General features: G+C 44.8%; 2 protein-coding genes across 8 annotated transcripts; one reads left to right on the forward strand and one right to left on the reverse strand.

The window, feature by feature from the left end:
- Positions 1-1,336: 1,336 nt before the first annotated feature.
- Positions 1,337-6,109, forward strand: LOC125711966 (leucine-rich repeat and fibronectin type-III domain-containing protein 3). 2 transcript variants are annotated; one of them, XM_048981480.1, is made up of 5 exons: positions 1,337-1,897; positions 2,221-2,731; positions 3,733-3,902; positions 4,427-4,670; positions 4,763-6,109. In XM_048981480.1, exons 1-5 carry the CDS (start codon positions 1,895-1,897, stop codon positions 5,695-5,697), a joined length of 1,863 nt encoding a protein of 620 aa, XP_048837437.1. In that variant the 5' UTR covers positions 1,337-1,894; the 3' UTR covers positions 5,698-6,109. The 2 variants fall into 2 exon arrangements, with proteins under 2 accessions (XP_048837437.1, XP_048837438.1); XM_048981481.1 differs by having other exon boundaries at positions 1,360-1,897; positions 4,427-4,640.
- A 172-nt stretch (positions 6,110-6,281) lies between these two features.
- dcun1d5 (DCN1, defective in cullin neddylation 1, domain containing 5 (S. cerevisiae)) lies at positions 6,282-10,664 on the reverse strand. 6 transcript variants are annotated; one of them, XM_048981485.1, is made up of 11 exons: positions 10,546-10,664; positions 9,303-9,347; positions 9,060-9,107; positions 8,844-8,952; positions 8,403-8,458; positions 7,933-8,003; positions 7,540-7,631; positions 7,345-7,453; positions 7,127-7,231; positions 6,779-6,881; positions 6,282-6,606 (listed from the first exon to the last, which is right to left on the reverse strand). In XM_048981485.1, exons 4-11 carry the CDS (start codon positions 8,912-8,914, stop codon positions 6,551-6,553), a joined length of 663 nt encoding a protein of 220 aa, XP_048837442.1. In that variant the 5' UTR covers positions 8,915-8,952; positions 9,060-9,107; positions 9,303-9,347; positions 10,546-10,664; the 3' UTR covers positions 6,282-6,550. The 6 variants fall into 6 exon arrangements, with proteins under 6 accessions (XP_048837442.1, XP_048837440.1, XP_048837439.1 ...); XM_048981483.1 differs by having other exon boundaries at positions 8,367-8,458; positions 9,060-9,102; positions 10,546-10,663; XM_048981482.1 differs by having other exon boundaries at positions 8,367-8,458; positions 10,546-10,663.
- Positions 10,665-12,560: the final 1,896 nt, after the last annotated feature.

Consider the following 12,560-nt stretch of genomic DNA (forward strand, 5'->3'; position numbering starts at 1 on the left):
GCCAAGCAGAGAATCCTACGTTTCGCACAATGTATACATAAGAATTGGTCGCTTACATAAATGTTACTAGACCATCAATTAAATTAAATTGCTGTACTCCAAACTGTGCAATGTACAAAGGAAAATAACAATAAAATAATAGTAGGTAGTAAAAATATGAATAATGTAGAAAATGGACCTATATAAAAAGTGAAGATAAAAATTTAGGGGTCTATAAAAATATTTGAGAAAATGTACTTGGCTTTAAAATTCGGTCCGGACGCTGTCCGCTTTTTTGCTGTTATTGGCAGAACCCTAACTGCATAGCTGCTCGTGACCCTAACCGGGATAAACGGGTGGAAGATGGCCGGATGCATGAAATGGAAATAAAGGACACAGTTTCGTTTATGTAGGTAATATTACAGGTAATATAGCGGATTATGTGTGTGTGAATTTGACACACCCACTTCGCCTTGTTTTCCGAAACATCAGCCGGGGATTTACTACAGCATAATTCCCGTCACCCCCAGCGCCGTTTTCAAAACTCCTTCTCTTTACATAAGAACATGATAAATTTACAAACAAGAGGCGGCCATTCGGCCCATCAAGCTCGTTTGGGGAGAACTTAACTAATAGCTCAGAGTTGTAAAAATCGTATCTAGTTCTGATTTAAAGGAACCCAGGGTTTAAGCTTGTGCTACACTAGCAGGAAGACTATTCCATACTCTAACTACATGCTGTGTAAAGAAGTGCTTCCTCAAATTCATTTTAAAATGTTCTCCCGTTAATTTCCACCTATGGCCACGAGTTCTAGTATTTAAACTAATATTGAAATAGCCATTTGGCTGAACAGCATCCAGACCTATTAGAATCTTATATACCTGGATCATGTCCCCCTTAGTCTCCTTTGCTCGAGACTAAACAGATTCAGCTCAGCTAGCCTCTCCTCATAAGATATTCCTCTAAGACCAGGAATCATTTTCGTACCCGTATGTTGCCCCCTTTCCAAGGCAGCAATGTCCTTTTTTAAGGTATGATGACCAAACCTGCACACAATATTCTAGGTGGGGTCTTACCAAGGAATTGTATAATCGTAGCATCACTTCCCTTGATTTAAACTCCACACACCTAGAGATGTAACCCAACATCCTATTGCCCTTTTTTATTGCTTCCCCCCACTAGCGAGAGTGAGACATGGAAGCATCAGCATACACACCGAGGTCTTTCTCATAATCAGCTACCTTTATTTCAGTGGAACCCATAAAATATCTGTACTTTATATTTCTGCTCCCTGCATGGATTACCTTACATTTATCAATGTTAAATTTCATCTGCCAGATCTGCCAGGCAGGCACGATACCATACGGGACCCTCTATTACAGGTGCACACATAAGTATCTACACCTCTAATAATTGAACCCCCTACTACCACAACCTCCCTCCTCCTGGGGGTAGGTGGCTCCTTGGTGCCCACAGGCCCTCCTGCCTCCCCAGTCTCTTCCGGCTCTAAAGCTGGAAGCACCTGAAAGCGGTTAGACTCGGTCACTTCAGGAGATGCCGCCTCTGTGGTCTGTGGACGCCCTTTCTTATGTCTCTGCCCTACATTCACCCAGCTCTCTGTCATCAGCCGCTTCCCTGTTCACAGTGTGACAGTCCTATTAGTGTCACCTGTTCCCACCACATATGCTACTGTCCCGACAGTTAATTTTTAAACCCTGCAGCCAGAAACAGACGCTCCATGTATCATGTGAGAACTGCACTTTACACCTCGACATAGTTTAAATCATGGTGTTGTTGGGACAGAGAGAGGGACCTCTGCCTTGTCTGGTTTAAACACGGGTTTTATTATTAGAAACTAGGCTTGCATTTTAAACGTTTTAAAGACGAATGAAGGTATCATCATCACGGGCTTAGGATGGTAAGTTCCCCTCTCTTTACTATTTTATTGCTATGATACTTTATTTGAATGTTTTTTTTTTTACCGGGAATAATCTGATAATGTAGTCCCATAAATTGTCAAGAAATGTTTTGTCTTCCACAAAAGGCAATTTATTACCGCAACAAACCGCACCATTTTTGCAAGAAACGTGTTTATTTGTAAGGTTTTGCTCATAATACGTAGCATCCACCACATCACTATATATATAAATACACATCTAATTACGGAAAAAAGCCAGTAGCCTCGTTTTCCGCTTCTATGAGAACAGTTATCTGATCTTTTACCATGCTCCAACTATGGAGATTATCTTTAACCTCCCAAGACCGCTGCTTGTGCTACTGCTGTGTCAGCTGAAGTTCTCCTCTGCAAACCGACCAGCGCGATGGGACCAGAGCGCACATCGGGTTGGGAACCGTCCACTTCCGACCAACTGCTCTGAAGGCTCTGCAGCGCCACCTGGCTGCGGGAGCCAGACGCACACCTTGGACCTGAGTTACAACGACATCTCCAGCCTCACCTGGTCGGACATACCGTGTCGCACGTCGTGTGCAACTCGGCTTGATCTCAGCCACAACCGCATCCAGGAGATCCACGACGGGGTGCGGGCTGGTTTCCCGCGGCTGAAGGAGCTGGATCTGAGCAGCAACCTGCTGCATACCGTGACCCAGGAGCTGTGGTCAGGGCTCCAAGCCATGGAAGTGCTGGACCTCAGACACAACCTCCTGACTGGGATTCCAGCATCTGCCTTTGCCGGCTTGGGCCACCTGCGGACGGTGCTGCTGCAGAATAACAGTTTAGCGGCAATCCCACAAGGTAAAGGGAGTCTGACCTCACACTGTCCAGGGACAGTGCACGTACTATGTAGGGAGTAAGGAAAACTATTTTTCAGATTATTCATTTAGGCTATATTTACGACTAGATGAATTTGAAGTTGGGTTGAACAACGCAAAATCTCATCTAAGTGGTCTGTTCAGTGACTGGAAAGCCGACACTCATTTCGATTGTGTTGATTTTTTTAAATTGACGCCGAGAAACATGGGCACCAGATTAGCCTATATATCCCTGTGAATATTAAGTTTTGCCGTTATGTCACCTGGTTCTTATGGTGAAAAATTTATATATTTATATATTATTATACGTTAAAAACGTTACGCATTCAGATGCGGCCGTTGTCAGCGCTGACCGCCGCACCGGCGAACAGCCTTGAGCTGTAATTGCTGGGGACTCGGACTGCCTTTCACCCCGGGTCACATGGCAGGAAAATGGGGCAGACGCTGCTGGCAGATATCGGTACCTGGCTGCGACGATTATTTAATTAATCATCATTTATGACCTGAATTTAGAATGTAGATATCGCAGAAATCTCAATATTTCCATTCCGAGACATGTTAGATAGAATGGCAGAATAGCGTCAGCGGCACCAGAATGATCAAGTTTAGTTTTTAATTACTGACAGATTATTACTAGGTCTGTATGAGACAAGGCCGGTGATCTGTCGAGTTGATCTACTTTGTCGAGGTAGGCTACCGTAGTGCTAATCGATATCACTAACCCCAAAGAAACCCCTAAAACCCTTAGCCTAACCCCCAAACGGTGGAACTGCACATGCGCAAAAAGGCTCTATAGTACGTCTCGACAGGTAGCTCAACTCGTCAGAACACCGATCCCAGCCGAGGCAAAAAGAGGGAATTGGCCGGCAAGTCGGCACCCGCTCAGATGTTGGTGCCCTAGTCGCCGTATGTCCACAACCTGAAGGCTGTTCTGGAAAGTGTCTGGTTGTTCTGCTCTCTACTGACTTGAAATGGGTATTGCAGCGCTATGCAGCGTGAGCAGCTTGCGCGTACTCTTTCTGGCCGGAAACCGCATCGCCAGCGTGGATTCCGCGAGTCTCCATCTCTGCTCTGGGCTGCAGGAGCTGCACTTGGAGCACAACCTGATTTCTGAGGTGTCCCCCGAGGCCTTCTGGGGGATGGAGAAGCTGAAGGTGGGTGATCCATTATGCTGGGGGGGGGGGGGGGGGGGGAGGAGGAGGGACTTAACCAGTGGAAGAGCTACAGGGGCATCCTGGAGGTGATCAGCAAGAAGATCTAGCTTCCAATAAAACTTGGAACTGCAAACGTTTTTCATCTGACTAGGTGCCCAGTCACTTCAGGATGCAGTGTGATCATTATTAGTCTATGCTGGGATTATGGCAACATTTCTCTGAGAAGCCAATCGCATTTATACTAAAATTCATATTATGGAGTTTTAGTATATAGTTCAGAACATGCTATTCATGCCTGAACACTAACCAGCGTGTGGGGAGTTAAAGAGCCAACGAAGTGTTAAGTATGAATTAGGATAGTGTAAATGATGTTTTACAATTTGTACTCTGGTCTACACTGCCATTCCAAAGCAGTAAAATTCATCCTGTACTCCGATTGGCTGATTTGAGCTGCTGTACATGTGACACTGACATGTAGTAGGCAGGGGGCATGATGGGACATTAAAAACTGTTTTGTAACACAGGTGCTGAACCTGAGCTCCAACCTGCTGAAAACCATGCCAGTCACCACCATGCAGGCCCTGAGGGAGACGGGGGTGGCGGTCTATCTCCACGGCAACCCATGGGGGCTCCATTGTGACCAGGGGGGCCGCTGCCTCGGGCTCCGTGACACAGTAGTGAGCACACTGCATGAAGACACAGCTTTGACACTGCAGTGCAGAGGCAGCAGGCATGGAGGCAAGGAAGGATCCATTCCAAGCCAACATGGTCTGGGGCTATTAAGGAAAAACAGCTTGAACCCATAGAGGGCAGAGTAGCACTGTATAATCAATCAATTCATTGTTTTTCTTCCCATACAGAATTTCTGTACTGGCAAACCCCATTCGGCCAATGGCAGAACAGCAGTGGGAAAGATGACCACGCCCCCCTGGAAATCCTGGCCAATGGCAGCTTGAGGATTATCCAGGCTACCCCTTATCACAATGGACTGTACTACTGCCTCTTTCGGGAGGGTGAAGGACAGAGCCTCCACCCATACAGGGTCCGATTTGTGCCAGCCAGGTCGCGGAAGAGCAGAGACACTCAGGGCAATACAGAAGTGGTGTCCAAAAGCCATTTCGAGGCTGCAGTAGTGGCTTCGGTGACCGTCACCTTCCTTGCAGGATTCAGCCTAGGAGCCTTTAGTAGGACCTACCTTAACCGCTGTTTGCAGAAAACGAGGGCAAAGGAAACAAAGGAAAATGCCGTGCACTACAAAAGGACAACCTTCCGGAAGGGTCCGGAAGCAAACATGGAGGACTCTGTGAACATTGAGATATGCGAGCCTAACAACTCGCGGCCGAAGCAGATCACGCCGCCCAAAAAGGCCCCGCGGACCGTACTGGCCAGAGAAGGCGAGGGTGATGATTCCAACCAGGAAACACCCGGCGGAGAGGACACCCAACAAGAAAAGATGGTGCCAGGAGACTGGAACCACCATGGGGACCAGGAGGCCACCAGAAGACAGGCAGATGATTCCTTGGAGGAGCTCCAGACACCGCAGCCAGCACCCCGACCGTCCAAGCGCAGGGTGATCAAGCTCTACCACTATGACGAAGACGGGAGCCCCTACAACCACGTGCAGGAACCCGAGGAGGCACCGCTGGCAACGCAGAGGTCCCTCTCTCTGACCCGCCTCAGCAACATCATGAGCGTAGCAGCGGAGGCGGACACCAGCACGCTGCCTTCGCAGGGGGACGAGCCGAGCGGGCGACCGCCTGGGGGTGGCACTGCAGTGTTCGAGCTGTCAGCGTAACCCTCATCCGGCCTCTTCCCGTGCCCAAGACCGCCGTCAACCGCCAAGATCAGCATTCACAGACATTCAAGTCAAAAGAACCAATCAGATTACATTAAACAGTATGCTGATGATGCAAAACTATTTTAATATTCTTGCCACTAACTAAATATTTCAAAAGACCTTCGTCTATCCTCCACAGGGGCAGGGGCACAGCCGGGGGTGGGGGTGGGCACATTCCTACCCACTGAACTATCAGGCCACCCATTCAGTATTCCTTTGCATCTTGAACAATGTCATTTGTTAAATTTTAAAAATCACATACACCTGCAATCGATGCTGTATTCCTCAGGCAATACTGATGCAGTTTAAAACAAGCGATTCATTCATTAAAAGATGATTTGAGGCCAATAAATACTGACCTGTGTGCACAAAACAATCGTTCCTGTGCTTATTTAAAGAAGAAAAGCCGTTCAGGGGCAATAGCGGAAAGCTGAGAGTCAGACTGCGCGGAGCCTTACTCTGCAATCACAGTGTCACCATGAACTGCGTTTGTGGGACTCCTGACAATCCTGTCCTTGCAGGGGAGGAATTAAAGGTCCACATACATCTCCAGTCTTTTATTCTTACTCTGAAAACACTATAAATGAGGTAAGACAAAGGAAACCCTAACAGAGACCCAGTGCATCCTTCAACACTGGGCACTTAACCGCCAGCACAGATGGGGACACACAACTGAATCCCCTTTAGTTTAAATTAACACTGTCAAAGTCCATTTTCAATGGGCTGCACGGCGGATGTGAAGCATTGTAGCTGGAGTCTGGGGGGGACGTCTGCCATCGGCACACCCGCCGCTTCCTCGGACATGCCCCTGCTAAACCGCCAGCCGGGCCTTCTGCCATTCCACGAACTCGTCCAATAGCACTGGCCCTGAAGGGGGGGGGGGGGGTGGGGTCAATAAGAGAGAAAGTAAACCTTTTGGTTCAATGCAGGACAGCCGAAAGGCCAACGATGTCTAACGCCCACGCAGATATACGTCTCGCTACCTCCAGAGGGAATTCCATCCTCAGATTATTTAGTTCGACAAGCGGCACAAACTCACATGCTCCATCCTCGTCGTAATTCCTGAGGTCCGTGTTCACGGTCCTGCTGAACTCTAAGACATTGTACCACTGGTCCTTGTTCATGACTTTGTATTTTGATTGCTGGAAGAGAATGGGGAGAAAGGAAAATTACTCAGTCTCCAAGCTAATAACCCTGCCCATACAAGAAACACATACAGCCACCAAAAATACTGCCCCCTGGTGGTGGGAGGACCCTTACAGGTCCAAATAATTCACCGTGTCTAATATTTTGAAAAGCCCATTTTGCCATACAAACCTGACAGAAGTGTTCTTAGCTCCATCACCAGGTATAGAAGAGGGGAGGGAAAACCCAAATGTACACGTACCTCCAGAAACTGATGGAAAACTGGGAAGAGGGGCCACGTCCTTCCGAGAATTAAAGCTAGCATGGACTTTGCCGTGTCCATATCCAGGCTGCGTTGATTCTTATCCTACAGCGGGAGGCATGAACCACAAAGCTTTCCACACGAAAACCATGAAAACGAGCATTTAGGGAATTGGAGTCACGGCAGTCAGAGAAGCCACTGGCCAGGCGGACGCTCACCCGCGCGAAGTCGAAGGCATATCTGTAGATGTTCTTGAACGTGACGGGGTCGTTCAGCTGGGAGCGCAAGTAATCTAGCTTTCCTTGTAACCGCTCAGGCTGATCACACCTGTGAGGGCGAGATCATGGGGGACGTCAGGGGAAACGGTCCAAGCGGGTGACTGTATGCAGAGAGAAGGCGGGACCTTTGCTTACTGCAGTGAGGTCATGCCTTTAATCCACTCTTCTTTCGTGAAAAATCCCATATTCTGTGCTTCTAGCTTCCAGGCTAAAACTAACATGATGATCTGTGCAAAACAGATGAAGTGCCATGGATAATTAACACAAGAATAAAGGAGACAAATGAAACACCAGCATAATTATATTATACTGCTCCAGATACACAGTAATTAGGTTACTGAATACCACCCATCCTATCCAACAGGCCTGTAGAGGCACCTGGATGAGGACGAATCACGTAACATCGAGTTCTTAAGGAGGACCTGAAGGACCAGGGTCTTGAGAAACCAACAGCATCCTCCACTTGTCCACCAGCTACACCGATTCAGCGTGATCCACATGCGGTTTTTATTATTAGGAGAAACTCACATTTTCTGGTTCCACACCAATGTCTTCACAGAACTTCTCCATACCCTCTGGGCCAACAACGTCATCTGTGCCTGAAAGAGTAAAAATCCTTTTCATTTTTCACTGATGCGTACCGGTCTTCCGGACTCATTTCCATCACCCAAACCTCTCGGAAACCTACAACGATGCTTGATTGATGGGTGATGACAACCGCTGTTAACGTACTGCATCCGAGACCGCTGTTAACGTACTGCATCCGAGAGCAGAAACCAAACTGATACAGAACCAGCTTCCCTAGACAGATTGATTGTTTGTACATCAACAGTAAGCTACAGCTTTGGAAGACAGCAAGAACAGAAGAATATAACAGGTAAATCCAAGAAACACAGAGACAGGAACACAGATACACGTACAGAGGTACAAAGGTAGACAGATACAGGTACACGCCGGCATACCCGCATACTCGTAGAACCAGGATTGGCACTTCTTACTGGAAAAGTGGTCTTCCGGGTTGATCAGTCTGCTGGGCATCTGTGTCCTGCAAAAACTGACCCGCAAGCAAAACGACAGAAGTGGTTCTTAAAGTTGAACCGTAAATGTTCAATGGGAAAAACGGTGTACAGCATGGTCACAAGTCTCCCTTCATTCCTCCCTGAAGAATCACACAGCATGTAACCGGACAGATATGCTGAGCGCAGTGCTTCAAGTGAGCCAGGGAAATTGTAGCTGTTAAAATGCAAAGCAGGTGGCTCATGCCCTGGCGCAGGTCGAAACAGCAGGCATGTGCCTGGACACCTATCCGAGGCCCTGTACATTCAGAGATGAGCCGCTTCTGAAGCCCCAAACTGCCTTCATTCAGATCAAGGCAACACTTAAGAATCCAGCTGAAGCAGGACCACTACTAAAGCCAAATCCCCTAGCAGGCCTCTTACCTGGTAATTTTACACTTTTTGAGAGCAGATTCTTCGGAGCCTGAGGACTTTCTCTTCTTCTTCACAGGCATGCTGATGACACCAGAGGGTTTATCAAACTCGGCTATACCTAGGAAGTAGCAAAGTAGATCAGAAGCATGGATGGAGGACAGCCTACCACACATACAGCAAGAACAATCACGTTACAAGCAGTAATAAACCAGAGGAGAACTGTACCTATGTAGTTTTGGTCACTCTGTCCATTAAGATGTACCAAAATCTAGACTTAAAGGGGAAAACGTCACGGTTAGCTGTGAACTGCAGAATGGTATTAAACTTTTAGTTTTCAAACAAAAGCATCAATTACCAAGTGAAGCTTTCAAAGCCTTCTGGGGATTTGAAGTTATTTCTTTTAGCAGTATCGTCAACAGTACATACATCATGCAGTTAATAACCCAATAAGGAGAGATTCAGACTTACAGAGCTCACCAGGAATCAGCAATGCTTCAGTGCAGAAAGCTATTTCTGTAAGAGTGACAGGAGAAAGACTGAGCATTTCGCCCAACTGGAAGAATTAGCAAGAGAGTACGCTCGGGAAAGGCCAATTTTATGCACGAAGAGAAATTAAAAAGGAAAAGACCACAGGAGCCGGAACTTTAAACCAAATACGGGTAATATTACGCTTCGCTTTCACAACGGTGCCTTGCAAAACAAGTTATAACTTGATAAAAAGAGGTGTTTGTATTTTATCACAAACATTCATTCATACATACGAATACATACATGAGCCGTTCATTTCAAATCACTGCATAACAGTAGCGGTAAGGTAAATGCGGTTTAGCCTAGACACAAACCAAGAAAACCCGGCTCCTTATCTAAACTGGGAAGTGGATAAGTATGAGCAGCAAATAGTATAAATAACAAAACGTGTCCGATCGTGTTTGTTTTATACTTTAATACCGCCATGCTGCGCTTTCCGGCCTCCGCTAACTGCGTCACTGCGTGGAAGGGCAGAGAAATCGGACAAATGCGGCAAAATGCGTAGGAACAGATGGGGATGCAATGCTAGACAGAGATCCAGGGGATACTGAAGCTGAAGAGCATCTTGACAATCATCCGAAATACATACTTTAACATTATTAAACACAAGACACCAACAGGCTCCATACCACTGCCGATGCCAAGAGGAACCATAAACCAAATATAATGAGTACGTGAACAGAGGTGACGATCCACGGTTTCAAAACATAACACTTATTTAATCAAATATTTAATTGAATATTTGAGCAACACAAACTCGTATCAAAGTTAATTCCCCCCCTATCGACTGCGATATTTTAATCTCATAACTCAAAAATAACCAAAACAATAGTAATTATGATACCAACAGCAATAGAACATTTAAAAATAAGAGACAAGAGAGATCCAACCCAAGATCTCCTCAACGGTGCTAGTATTTTCTCCTGTATGCGCCGCAGTCGGCAACCAAGCGAAAAGCAGCTGCTTAAGTTACCGGTCTGTAAGCCATTTAGTATTTCGTATATTATCTAAAACTAGCAGCGCCGCCTTAGTCAGCTACTCAGATAAGCAGACAGCTAACAATTAGCATCTCAGAGCCATCTGTTGATTTCATAACACCCCAGTAACTTTACAGAGACTTGTCCTCATCGCAAAATTATAAGTACATGATACAAAAAAAATTATATACAAATGTAACACCAACCTGTAACTCCTTTAACCAGCAACCTACTTAACAAGTACCCATTCACATACCGCAACCACAGGCAAGCAGTGCCACTTTCCTCACACCGGAAATACAAACTGTCTTCTTCCGGGACGACAAACTTTTTCGGATCATACCATGTTTTGATTTCACTAAGGTGAGTTGTACCTCTTTGACATGTAATAAACACGTGAAACGGTATGACATCGAAGGAGACCGACTTAAACATTTATTTGACATTTAACAAATGCATTTTTATTTTAAACGTTTTATTATAAATGTATTCACGTTATTTTCAATTCCTCCCCCCCAAACTACTTGTTCCACGTCTTCCTGCGCTGCCAGGTGGGGAGGTGTGCGTAACGTGGAAGGATGTAATCTTAATTTTGATTTTTTCAGAAAGCATATTACATTTGGGTCTCATTTAAGGAGAGGAAATTACTGGTGATTGAGACAAATGAGTTTGCGATATAATTTAATCCCAGGAAAGTCCTGTTAATTACGGTTTTCTTCACAGACCCTCCACCTGGCTTAATTTATCCAATTAGTAGTTAGTTATCCGTGCTATTTATACAGGGAGTTCCACCCTCTGCTCACATACGACCAGTATACATTTCTTATACAGTATTGAATACGATATATTAACGTGCAGTTCTATAGAAATTTTATATATAAATCTTAATGGAGGGTGTAATGATATGTGCCTCATATCGATTCGAACAAAAGCATCTGATAAACGTATATTTTAAGTATTAAGCATCCTCCTAATAATGGCATGTTATTGTTCATTGTACATGGGTGCGTACAATGGGCATCAATAAAACAAGTAATAGCCTATTTGCAGTAGGTTTATTTTGCCCGTAAAATAAATTATACCACTTTAAAATGACGCATTATGTTAAAAAATTTAGACATTGTCCAAGAACTACATATGAGCATCCTTATTTTGTACATCAGAATACCTTAATAATTTGACAACATATTGAAAGATATGCCCAAACGTTTCGATTTTGCGCTATATTCAAGATTACAATCATACTAATGGTTTCCTTAAAGGAAAACAGCCTCTGGTTTGCCAAATTTATCACTTAAGTGTTCGATTTTGTCATATTTCATAACACGGACCAATCATGTAATAGGGAATAGAGAAAGTATTTTATCAATAATCTTACCCTTAAACTGTTAATTTATTTTAAAATGCATATTGCAAGCATTGTTTCCAATCAAAATGAAAAACAAAATAGAAAAATATCATGACCATTATAAATACTTACATTAAGGTAGTTTGGGTACTACAGAGATGTAAACTCTGATTTAATATATCTAGGACTACTGCAAAAAAATTCAAGCAATCATATATGAGGTAGGTAAGGATCATGTGTTGATAACCTAACGTTGTGGCACCCATCACATGACAAACCACCTCAGGAATGAGAACCTGACTACAGCTGTGATACTTCAGTGCCACACTAGTCTGGATGGAAGAGTTTTTTTTCCCAGTGATTGGAGTGCCAATCTTACCACCAACCTCCAAATTTTCTCTGTAAGTTGAAGGACCTAATTGCAGGGCTGGATGTAGGTTAACATCAAACCCAAGATGAAGTAATTGTACGTTAAGGGCTTTGCTCAACGGCCCAGCAGAGTAGGATCCCTTCTAGTATCCACAGGATTCAAACCAGCAACCTTCCACTTGCTGACATAGATCCCTAACCTCAGTGCCACAACTCCATCCATCATACTTGGACTTACATTTTTTTAATTCACTCAGTCTCTCTGATTTTGTAGCTATGAGAATAGATGTCAAAGCACCAAACGTCATTCATTTCCTGAAAAATGTAGACTATAAAATTATAACACAAAAATATTTTTCCAGAATGTAAACCATATGGAAGACATAAGACTAAGATAATGACTCTATGCCTCTCTGTGTCAGATGCCTGGTTGACCTTTGCTAATTTTGTAATAACACGGTTGCTCAAAGCCCAAGTGGAGGATCTTGTTAAACTACAATCAGA

Source organism: Brienomyrus brachyistius, chromosome 17 (genome assembly GCF_023856365.1).
Source record: "Brienomyrus brachyistius isolate T26 chromosome 17, BBRACH_0.4, whole genome shotgun sequence".
NCBI lineage: Eukaryota > Metazoa > Chordata > Actinopteri > Osteoglossiformes > Mormyridae > Brienomyrus > Brienomyrus brachyistius.

Excerpts from the sequence above, each read along its gene's own strand:
- LOC125711966 (XM_048981480.1), top strand. Across the intron at positions 2,732-3,732 it reads TTTAGCGGCAATCCCACAAG|CGCTATGCAGCGTGAGCAGC; the intron begins GTAAAGGGAGTC and ends TGGGTATTGCAG. Across the intron at positions 3,903-4,426 it reads GGGGGATGGAGAAGCTGAAG|GTGCTGAACCTGAGCTCCAA; the intron begins GTGGGTGATCCA and ends TTTGTAACACAG.
- dcun1d5 (XM_048981483.1), bottom strand. The coding sequence starts at position 8,914 with ATGCCTGTGAAGAAGAAGAGAAAGTCCTCAGGCTCCGAAGAATCTGCT. Across the intron at positions 8,004-8,366 it reads CTGGTTCTACGAGTATGCGG|GCACAGATGACGTTGTTGGC; the intron begins GTATGCCGGCGT and ends TTACTCTTTCAG. Across the intron at positions 7,454-7,539 it reads AAAGGCATGACCTCACTGCA|GTGTGATCAGCCTGAGCGGT; the intron begins GTAAGCAAAGGT and ends TCGCCCTCACAG.